A 12,039-nucleotide genomic window follows, 5' to 3' on the forward strand; every position below is an offset into this window, starting at 1 on the left:
TACTTCTATAATTCAATAGCACCCAGTCAGCTACTAAGGAAAAATAGAAGAAATACACTGCTAATATCACTCAGGAATTCAGAAACTTTACTGTATCTCAGATTCCTAAAAATTCCACAGAAGCAGCACTTCAGTGTTATTCTATTACTAACAATCTTACAATGTGACACTGTTGTTTTGGGGTCGAAAATTATAGTGTTATGTATTTACAGTTAGAAATATTGTAAATTCTATAAATACAGTATTTCATACCTTGATGACCAGGTTAAGAACAAGCATTGTACATCCTCTGTGCTAGAAGCAAACTCTCCCATGACTTTCTATCTGGGATGAAGATAAAACTCCTATGGTCTATGAGGCCACTAGATCCCTCTGCAGTCTCATCTCACATAACATCCCTCCTTAACCTCTACATTCCAGCCCCCTCTCACATTGTCAATCTCTCATCTTACCATCCTCTCTATAGATACAGTAGCTCTTTAGTTTAAATAGCACTGGGTCATGAAGTCTTTGACTTTTTCATTTCAGATTTTCATAGCACCTTTTATCTCTCCCTTGAAGTAATTGCCACGACTGCATTTTCGCATTTTTTGCGTGAGGGCCTCCCCCAACAATAAAATTTTAAACTCTTATTACAGCATACATTTGTGTTTGTTTTTGCTTACTCATTACCCTTTTTATGAAAAAGTGGCCAGAGAGGTAGCCTAGGGGAAGAGAACACTTAAGAGGAAAGAAAAGGTAGAAAATTTGGTTGCCTGAAAATGGAAGAATAAAAAAATCATTCCAGAAAGGTATAAGAAAGGGAAACAATTGGTGAGGGTAGAGACTACTGTAGGACAAAAAGAAGATACATGCCTAGGTGTATTCACCCTGTATGGTTAAACACTGGCCTTCAGAAGCCCTCTATCACAAGGTACAGTAGCACATACCTGTGATCCCAGAGATTCGGGAGGCTAAGGCAGGAGTATTGCAAGTTCAAAGCCAGCTTCAGCAATTTAGTGAGACCCTAAGCAACTTAGTAACACCCCGTCTCAAAATCAAAATAAAAAGGACTGGGGATGTAGCTCAGTAGCAAAGTATCCTTGAGCTCAATCCCCTATACCAATACAGAAAATTTTATCTCCAGTATTTTTAAATAATCACCTTTGTTACAAAAGGGCTTCATTTCCAGATGACTCGTCAATCACTTGTCATATTACACAAAATAAGGTCAGTTGAATATTACAAATTAATATAATCTTGTATTATATGGCTTTTGACAGCATTTTGTTACTCAATGATTGTGCTATATATCTTCTTTTCTATTTTGATTTGTTTTTGGTTTTGTTCAAAATCAAATGTGCTAGGATCAAACCCAGTGCCTCAAGCATATGTTCTACCACTAGCTTCACTTCCAGCCCTTCTCTTCCATTTTGAAAACAATAAATATATACTTAAGTATATATTTATATATATATACTTTATATATATATACTTAATATAATATGTATATACTTATATAGTTTTCCAAGCAAATATTGTAATTTACATATTTGCTGGTGATAGAACTCAACACCTTGAGTAAATTAACAAATAATGTAACACTGATGATAAAATGAGATTCTGATGCTGGATTTTGTAGCTTAAACCAGTGTAGTCATTGTAACAGTGTGCTGATTTTCCTAGTGGTTCAGAATATGGTCTTTGGAATGAAGTTTGTCTGATTAAAATCTTGGCTCAGCTTATTGGGGGCTGTGACCTTGACAAAGTTACTTAATTTATTTGTGCTAGTAATACATACTTCATAGTATTGGTGTGAGGACTTTAAAAAATACATGTTTAGTGCAAGAACAGTGCTGGATTATAGGAAACAGCCTTGGTTCACTATTATTATGGTTATTATATTCAATATTATCTTCAGCTCCTATAGAAATACTCCATGGAATAGTTAAGTGGGGAAATATTTGGACTCATTAAATTTGTATTTCCAAAGTGAATTTAATATTACTATAAAGTAATTAATTTTACATTTTAGAATCAACATTTTAGTGGTTTTAGTATAATAAATTCTCTTCATTAAACGGATATGAGAGCGCAAAGAGACCCTTTCAGACTTGATTCCATCTTCAAATAGCATAAATAGTATATACATCTTATTTGTCTTATTCCTGTAGATGCAGTTCCACCAAGATGTTATATTTAGATTATATTAAATCATGACTGTGTCAGAAGTGGATAAGACATTAAATGAAAGTAATTTCTAAAACACTAAATTGTTTCAGACCTGAAATATAAAACAACCAGTTTGTTCTACAGTTATTGCTATTTTAAAGCTGAATAAAGGAAATACATTTCCACCAGTATTCATAATCACAATAGATCAAGTTCTGCTAACTAGAAGAACATGAGCATCTGAGATATCAATGAGTAGCAAGGGAATAGGGAAGAGGAGGGCATTTTTTTTTTTTTTTTTTTTAGCTAAAACATCTTCATGAAGTTTCTGACTGATTTTTTTAAAATTAGGTTTTCCATTTCAATGAAATGCTGAGTGCAGGGCTCTAGAATCATTTTAATTAGTCAAGTACTATAGAGAAGAAATGCAGAAACTAGTTTGAAAAATGACTCGGTGTGTTAATTTGAAAGGGACTATAAATTTCAGGCTTGCACATTCTCAAATGGCTGTTTTAAGTTTTATTATACACTTAGAAATTACCTGCCAAACTATCTATATCAGGGTATGAAACACACAAGAGTTGCTTTTTAAATTGTGCAGAGAATTAAGCTAACAGGGGTGGCTCTACTATATTATAAAGGATCTCTCCTCAAACTTCCAACTTCACTTACTGAAGTATCAGGAGATCCATTTTGCATTGCAGACCAGATTAGAATAACAATTTTCTAATAATAATAATAATTTTATTTTTCTATTAACAGCTTATTCTTGGGCTTTTAGGTTTTTTCCTTCTTTTTTTTTAATAGTACCAGAGATTGAACCCAGAGGCTATTTACCACTAAGCAATATCCCCAGCCCTTTTTTTAAAATCCATTTTTTTTTTTTTTTGGTGGTGGTTGGAATTATAAGAGTGTGCCACTGTCTTTAATAATACTAATATTATTTTAATCATATTCTGTCTATAATGATTGTTATGCTTTGGAGAAAATGATTTTAATAAATGTAGTTTCTAATCCGAATAACTTTCATTGTGATAGAATCTATATTTTCCTCCAAGGCAGTAGTTCTCAATTTTGCCCCTCAGGGAACATGTGGTAATATGTGGACACATTTTTGGTTGTTACAACTCTATATGCCTGTGGAGGAGAGAGAGAACAATCCTCTACAACAAAGAATTTTCTTGTACAATGTCAATAGTGCTGAGGTTGAAAACCTTGGTCCACAACATAAACGAAGGGGGTTTTTAAGTAACTTTCTACATTATGTTTTAATAAAGCAAATCACATTTAAAAAAAAATCTAATGCAAATTTCAGTAGCCTCATATCTTAGCTCCTGTAACTGTCTATGCTTCCTGTCAACATAACAATGATATAAATTGCAGCAATATCATGACTGCATCAAAATCAGCTCTATATTTTATAACACTGAATATTAAATTAAGTAGTATAAAATTAAGATCATAAATATTTTCACTGGAAAGGAATTTAGTTTTTCAACTAAAAAACTCACAGAAAAAGATGATTAGGTACTGCAATGCCTTAAAGTTAAAAATTCTGGCCTTATTTTGATACCAGTTTGGGGATTAAGTATTTCTCTTTACTATGTAATTCATCATGAGACCTGTCTTGCTTGCAGAAATGTTTTCTTGCAGAATCAAATGCTAGTGAAATGACCCAAGAAATTATTTTAATGCTATGAAACTCTGTTAAAATGGCTAATCTGTATAGCTATTTAAAAATAATCAATGGCAAGTAAACTTTTAGGCCTGGAACCTAAACACCAAGCTTTATGCTTATTAATAATATGGACTCAAAACATTCTCAGCGTTTAAAAAATAAAAATAAACAAAAATAAACCCAGTATACTGAAATATACCGATGTATTCTTTTGCTTAGCTCTGATTTTTCTGAACATTCTAGAAAATTATAAAGCCTAATTATACATTAGTATGCTTTGGAATAGGATTAAACAATACTTAGGCTGTACATCTGTAGGACAAGTAACTGGTCTATTACATTAGATTCCACGGTTTGTGCTTACTGATTATAAGTGACAAAAGGAAATGGGCCCGTTTTCTGGTTTCACTCCACTTGTGTAGAGGGAGCTCCTCCTGCACGCCCCGCACTGTTCTGGGCGCGGGCTCCAGTCGCTGCACCGCGAGCCGAGCCCACATCCTACAGTTACCTAGCACCCAGACAGCCTGGACCCCGACAAGCCGTGCCTTCGGTGCCTGGACCGGCAGTGGCCGACCGCGCCAGCACCCAGGATTGGCGCTGCCCTGCACTCACCCGTCACGCGAATGGACTCAAGCATCGTCCCACCGGGGCCGGGGACCTCCACTGGTCCGGGCCTCAGCGGCGGAGGCGCGCAAGAGGTTGTTTTCAGCTACCAGGAGTGGGATAAGACTGTATGGGAAGACGAAAACGTGCGGACACAGGGCAGCGAGTAGCGCTACCTCCGACCGCAAGGACTGGAAGAAGGTACACTCGGCGGTTCTACAGTGGCAGCGGCTGTCGGAACCCGCCACCATGACGTCGCACCTCCCCCAGTTGCTAGGAAACGTTCCCCGCGGTCCGCGCGTACTGCGCTTCACCGAGCCTGCGCGCCGCTTGGGGCGCTGGTGAGACAGAGGCCAGGCTCTCCAGGAGTGAGAGAAAAGGCAACTACAACTCCCGGTGCGCACAGCGCAGGCCCGCGTCGCGAGGGGTGACGAGCGATGCCTGCGACCGGGTCTCTGGCCAATAGGATGCAAGCATTTTTTGACGGATTGTTCCCCAAGGAAGTTCGCAGTTCAAGGAAGCTTAACTCCGTGATGACTCCTAGATAGCGGTAGCTGATATCAGCCCTGTGAATTGCAAATTCAATCTCCTCTGCCCTTCAAGTTAATTTACATGGCGTGAGAAAACTGAAACAACTGGTAAGAATGAAGATGCAAGAGGTTCAAAAACATCCAGTTCACAGTACTCCAGCATACTTGTCCTCAATACCAATTTTAACTTGTGATTGTGCAATTGATGGGACTGGATGTTACTCTTCAGTTTATTACAATGGCCTTTCTTACCTACAGGGGATACTTTCCCAGACCCCCAGTGGTTGGTTACCTGAAACCATGGATAACACCAAACTCTATACTGTTCTTTTCCTGTACACACACACACACACACACACACACACAACATACATATGGGATGCAGTTTACAAATTGAGCACGTAAGAGATTAATATCAAGAACTAGTAATTTAATAGAACAATTAGAACAATGTAACAAAATTGCAAACATCACTATTTAAATAAGTTAAATAAGGGTTACATGAACACAAGCACTGCAATACCAAGAAGGTGATCTGATAACCAAAACAGCTACCAATGGGTGGGTAGTGTATTCAGCATGGATCTGCTGGATAAAGGAATGTTTCATATGATTTAAAACATGAATTAATTTCTGGAATTTTCCATTTAATGTTTTCAGATTTCAGTAGACCACAGGAAACTCAAACTGTGGAAAGTAAAACAGTGGATAAGAGGACTACTGCATTCATTTTAACCTTAAGGAATGTGAAATTTTAATCTTCTTTTCTTGTGGTACCAGGAATTGGACTTATTGGTGTTCTACCACTGAACTACATCTTCAGCCTTTTAAATTTTTATTTTGAGACAGTATCTCACTCAGTTTAGTAGGCTGACCTGGAATTTGACTAACCTCCTGAGTTAGTCAAGAGGGATTGCAGGCATGCGCCACCATGCCTGGTAGAAAGTCTTTTATAGTAGTTGTACAAAATATGAAGACTGTACCATTCAATGAACATTTTTTGAGAGACTAATGTGTGCAGGATTCTGTGCCAGGTTTTGAGGAACATCAAGGGAAATGAAAAGCCTGGCCAAGCTTACAGTCATGAGGAGCTAAGAAGATAGTGCTGGTAGTTGATATTCAGAGAACCACATTTTTTCTTTGCCTTTCCTCAAGATTAAGGTAGGATTTGAAAATAATTGAGGTGTTTCAAACTCAGGAACAAAAGGAATTTCAGTATCAGGAGTGAGATACTCTCAGAATTACAGAATTTGTGAGAGTTTTTTTTTTTCATTACTTAGGAAAGAATAGTGAAAATTTAATTGTATCACAAATATGGGATAACCTCAAATCCTATTCTGTCAGGGACAAAAACATGAATTTTATATCCAAAATACATCCAGAATCCATCTACTTGCTACCACTCTGCTTCAAACCAGGAGCATCTCTGACCTGGATTCTAGTTAGAACTTCTGAGATGATCTCCCTATCCCACCTTACCCTTTTTAACTCTATATTCTCAAACCCCAGTGACCAGAGGGGCTTTGGTCAAAAGTAAGATTCTGTCACTCCTCTGCTCAAAACCCTTCAAAGTCTTTGAAGTCCTTTGTGACCTAGCCTCCAGTCATCTCTTTGATCTCCACCTCCAGTACTCTTCCCAGCCCTCTCCTTCATACTCCTCAACTATATCAGGCACTGTTTCACTTGGAGGTTTTGTAACATGGGATTTTTCCTGCCTGGGATGCTCTTCCCACAGCTATCTACAGGACTAGCTCCAACACTTCCTTCAGAACTTAATCCAAATATCATCATTCCGTGAGGACTTTTCTGGACACTCTATTTACAATTCAACATCTTTCTTATATTTTGTATTACCTTTTTCTGCTTTATTTTTTCTTTGGCACTTACTTAACATTATCTAATTTATTGTATCTTTTACTGGTATATCTTGATTATCATCCATATCCAATCCTAGAATAAAATTATCACAAGTTCAATAATTGATTGATAGATTTTTGGTCTCCCATTCAAGTACTAATCAGGCCTGACCCTTCTTAGCTTCTGAAGTCAGATGAGATCAAGCAAGTTCAGGGTGGTATGGACATAAACTAATTGATAGATTTTGTATGCTGGGGACTGAACTCAGGACCTCATGCAGAAGTGCAGTGATTTTTGTTTGTTCAGCGCTGTATTCCCTGCCTGGCACATAGTAGATAGTCAAATATTTGTGAATCAATGAATAAGTGGACAATAGAAAGTGTATGCATTGTCAATGAAAACTCAAACAAAATAAGAGTGATATCAAACATTCCTTTAGATGAAAAAAATCTGCTTTGAGGTAAAGCACTTACTTTAGTAACAAGCAATGAATCCTTAGCATTTACATGAACTGTTATTCTTGCAACATACAGCCTTAGGCAAAGGGTTGTAAATGAACAGTGCTGCCAGCTTCCTTATGCGCTTAAAACACTAAAACTTGTTTTTCCAAATTTGTTATAAATATCTCTATTATCTTTCATATTTCTAGCTTTTAAAAATCACTGAAGTTTTTTTTTTTGCCTTTGTTGTTTCCTGTTAAATATTTTTCTTGGTCTTTTATAACTTCATTATTATTGTCAGTTAAAAGTTTATAAGAATGGCCAGGTGTGGTGGCACATACCTGTAATCCCATTGACACCGGAGGCTGAGACAGGAGGATCTCGAGTTCAAAGCTAGCTTCAGCAATGGTGATGCACTAAGCAACTCAGTGAGACCCTGTCGCTAAATAATACAAAATAGGGCTGGACATGTGGCTCAGTGGTCTAATGCCTCTGAGTTCAATCCCTGGTACCCCACCCCCCCAAAAGAAAACATATATAAAAAAAGATTTATAAGAATGTTTGTACTTCTGATTATACAGAGAAAAGTTACTGATTTTTATATCCATCAGATACAGCCACATGATCAAATTCTTATTAAACAGTTTAAGTAGGGTCTCATGAACTTTCTATACTATTTTAATTTCCAACATTTACATAAATTATTCAGTTTGGGGGCTCTTTTTTCACTTAGCAAATATTTCAATGTTGGATGATGATACAAAGTGTGCCTTACCTTTGCTTCAGATCTTTAATTCAGACTTAATTAAAATGACATTCATAGGATCTACCCTTTAATATGCTGTTTGGTTTTTTGTAAGTAGTCTTGATTAAAAACTTGATAAAGTTTGGGAAAGTACATTTAATCCTTTGTGAATATTGTCAAATGTCCTTTGGGCATTTTTGATAGAACTGTACAATTCCTCTCCTATAAATTATTTACATAATGAACTACCAATATATTTTTAAAAGAAAAAAAATCACTGAAGTTTAAGAACAATTTCTCAAAAAGAGCCTCCTAAAGGATTTTACCAAGTCAGTGGTATGTGCAGAGAGTTCACTCTGTATGCTTTTACCAAAGTGCCTAATCATATTGTCAAATATATATATATATATATATATATATATATATATATATACATATATATATATATATATATATATACACACACACACATATATGTATATATTTGAAAATATGATTGTCAAATTGACAAATATGATTGTCATACTGTCAAATATATAAATAAATAAATATATATATGAATGATGGAAATTGAACTCAGGGGCACTCAACCACTGAGCCACATCCCCTACCATATTTTGTATTTTATTTAGAGACAGGGTTTCACTGAGTTGCTTAATGTCTTGCTAAGTTGCTGAGGCTGACTTTGAACCCGTGATTCTCCTGTCTCAGCCTCCCGAGCTGCTGGGATTACAGGCAGGCACCACTGCAATTGCACCTGGCAATTTTAATTATATTTTACTAGCCTTTTTATCAGTGCTAGGGATCCACCTAGGGCCTTGCACATACCAGGCAAATGTTCTATAACTGAGATACATACCCAGCCCTGTTTTCATTATCTTTTAAAGTAACTAAGATGTGTATTTTCTTCATTCCATGGGTATTTACATACAAGATACTGAGCTCAGTGTTTGTAGAGTACATTGAGAGACATGATGCCTGTTTGTAGAGTACATTGAGAGACATGATGCCTATCTTCAAGGAATATATGGACTAGTACAGATTTTATATGTTTATGTATATATACACACACACACACATAAAGTTAGACAGTGATGTATACCTACATCTTCAATTTTTATTATACTTAAGAATTCCAAAAATAAACAAATTTGATGTTGCTGTATTTAGCCCACTTAGAATATTATTTCATACTTTATAATCATTTTATGCTTACTCTACCAATATTTTCTTCTGGATCATTTTGATTTCTAAGTATCTTTGGTGATATGTACCTTAGAAAGGTATATATCAGTATAATTGAAACTTTTAAAAAATATATTTCACATGTATTATTCAAGCACTCTTGCAATCAAGAATGAATACAAAGAATGAATACAAAGAGTCTGTCCAGTTTCTTATAAAACTAGCACTGTTACCAGCTCCATTCACTGTTCCCAGCTATATAATTATTCATCCTCATCAAGCTTGTGCATCTGCTTTGTTAATTATTGATTCGTGCTGTGCCTGCTTAGTATTTGCATTGGGTACAGCATCTGCAGCTGTCCAGTTGGCTGCTTTTGAGTCAGCATTGTTTTTGCATACCACCAGAACAATGAACAATTCCATCTTTCTGAGAAACTTCCTTTAATACCTGTTTCAACATGAAACATTAATATTGAGACAAAATGACTGATTTGATTATCAGTTATTCCTCCATTTTCAAAGCACTGATTATAAAATTAAGGGTTATTTAAACTGCCTCTAATAGTTTATGTTGACCCTAAGGATGCCTTTTATCCTTTAAAAAGTTTTACTACATTTAAAATTTCAAACAATAACCAAGAATGTCTTTGTAGTTATCCTACTGAAATATACTCACTTTCCTTTTATGGTTGTTTTTATGTACAATAGCAACATTGTATTGTGGATTTCTGAATATCTGTAATGATTATTTCCAGTCAATTTTAGATTTAAAAAGCATGGAAAAATAGGTGCTTAGATAGAAATATTGTTCATTTGAGTGTGGTGGGATTTTGTTATGGTAAAGGGTTTATTTTTCTTATTCTGTAATTTTGGTTTAATTAACTACTTATATTAATCTGTGTATTTCTTTTACATGCCACAGAGTAGGATCAATGGTATATGTTGTTGACAAACATTTTATTTACTTATTTATGGTTCTGGGAGTTGAATAATAGCACTTTTCTACTGAGCTACATCCACAGCCCTTTTTATTTTTTATTTTGAGACAGGGTCTCAGTAAGTTGCCCAGGCTCAGCTTAAACTTGTCATCCTCCTGCCTTAGCCTCCCTAGTCACTGGGATTACAGGCATGTACCACTGTGTCCAACCACTTAATTTACTTTTTATTCATAAATTAATTGATGGAGTTTCAGTATGAAAAAGCTGATTAAACTATATCTATAATAAGAGAATAATGTTTTCTTTTTTAAGAAAAGATCAATATGATACAGTTTAACTCTCAGAAGAGGTTTGATCATTTGCCATAGTTGAGAAAGTAAAGATCAAGACTAGAAAGTAAAGATGAAGACTAGACACCTGCTTTTGCAACTGAAGAAAATAGGTCAAATATTGCACTTTTCATGACAGAAATTCACTTTGTTGGGAGAACAAGTACATATTATACTTTCAACTGAGAATGTTTATAATTTCTGGAGAAGAGCTCATTATCTTAGTAACTAAAAAGAAATTAGAACATTGAAATGATATTTATTTTTACATTTCAGATGAGTTTAAAAAGGCCAGGTGAAGCTTCTAGAAAACACTTGACTTTTTCTTCCTATTCTATTGAAAGCAACATAGAACCTTTCCTGTTGAAAATGTATGAATGAGGAAATTAATCTGCAGTCTGCTATTACAAAAGGACAGTTGCAATATTGCAGATTCTAACAAGGATTTACAGAATGCTTAGGGCAAACATTTAAAAAAAGGAAAAGAAAAGGAATCCAGGGAATAGTTGGTAGAATTGATTTTTCCTTGGCATTTTTGTTTCTTTGCTTTCAGTAAAGTTTGCTTTCAGGATGCTGTATCAAGAGAAAAGAGGGGCTGGGATTGTGGCTCAGAGTGAGAGCGCTCGCCTTGCACACGTGAGGCACTGGGTTTGATCCTCAGCACCACATAAAAATAAAGATTTTTTTAAAAAAGTCATTAACATTAAAAAAAGAGAAAAGAATGTTTTCAGTAAGTCTATATTCAGGAAAATAAAAAGCATCAAGAGAAAACTAAATAAAAGAATGCTTTGTGAAACCATCTCTGCCTTTTTACCTCAATGAAAATGGTTAGAACAGCACCAGATTCCTGGCAAATGGTGATTTGTTTTGATGGGATGCTTTGTTGTAAATGATTAGAGGGAGGAAGGATACTGTTTTAATTAGCTAAAAAGTCCTTAATTATATTTTGAAGAAACTAAGATGTCCATTAATGTACTCCAATATAAAGACATTACACTATTGTTAAAATATTAAGCTCCTATTTTCTACAAGGCAAAAAGATGATGAAAAAGACATGATACCTACCTTTAAGAACTTTCTAGAAGTGTTTACATATATATGTAAACATGATGTAGATACACCAATCAGCCCTTGAGCACATACAACAGGGATGTTATGGTGAGTAAATGAGAGTCCCAGTTCACTTGGAACTTATGTTTATGTTGTAGTGGGATAAACAAACAATGGTCAGGTTAACAAAACAATGTGATTTTAGATACCGACAGGTTCAGTAAGTCAGAAAAGTATGCTAGATGGTAACTTGGAGTAACAGTTCCCAGGAAAGGCCTCCTTGAAGAAGTGACTTTTGGGCTGAGAGGAACCAGCCTGGGTGTTCATCAATGAATGACTGGATAAAGAAAAGCTGGAATATATACACAATGAAGTCTTATTCAACCATAAAGAAGAATGAAATTTTGTCATTTGGAGGAAAATGGATGGATCTTGAGACTATTATGTTAAGAAAAGGTCAAGGGTCACATGTTTTCTCTCCTATGTGGAAGCTAGAGAGGAAAAAGGAAAACAAATGTGAAGCGGGGGCATGA

General features: G+C 35.5%; 1 protein-coding gene across 5 annotated transcripts in view; it reads right to left on the reverse strand.

Annotated features, from left to right (window-relative positions):
- Positions 1-4,720, reverse strand: part of Matcap2 (microtubule associated tyrosine carboxypeptidase 2) — a 44,742-nt gene extending 40,022 nt beyond the window's left edge. For 2 of the 5 annotated variants that reach the window (XM_048786463.1, XM_048786461.1), the window contains exon 1: positions 4,442-4,716. Coding sequence is in view for 4 of the 5 variants with exons in the window: in XM_048786461.1 (XP_048642418.1) it covers positions 4,442-4,466 (25 nt within the window). In the remaining variant the exon portion in view is untranslated. Of the gene's footprint in view, positions 1-4,441 lie in introns of all 5 variants that reach the window. The other 3 variants (XM_048786460.1, XM_015490226.2, XM_048786459.1) reach the window with 3 other exon arrangements.
- Between the last annotated feature and the right edge of the window lie 7,319 nt (positions 4,721-12,039).

This window comes from Marmota marmota, unplaced genomic scaffold, assembly GCF_001458135.2.
Source record: "Marmota marmota marmota unplaced genomic scaffold, marMar, whole genome shotgun sequence".
In the NCBI taxonomy this organism is placed as follows: domain Eukaryota; kingdom Metazoa; phylum Chordata; class Mammalia; order Rodentia; family Sciuridae; genus Marmota; species Marmota marmota.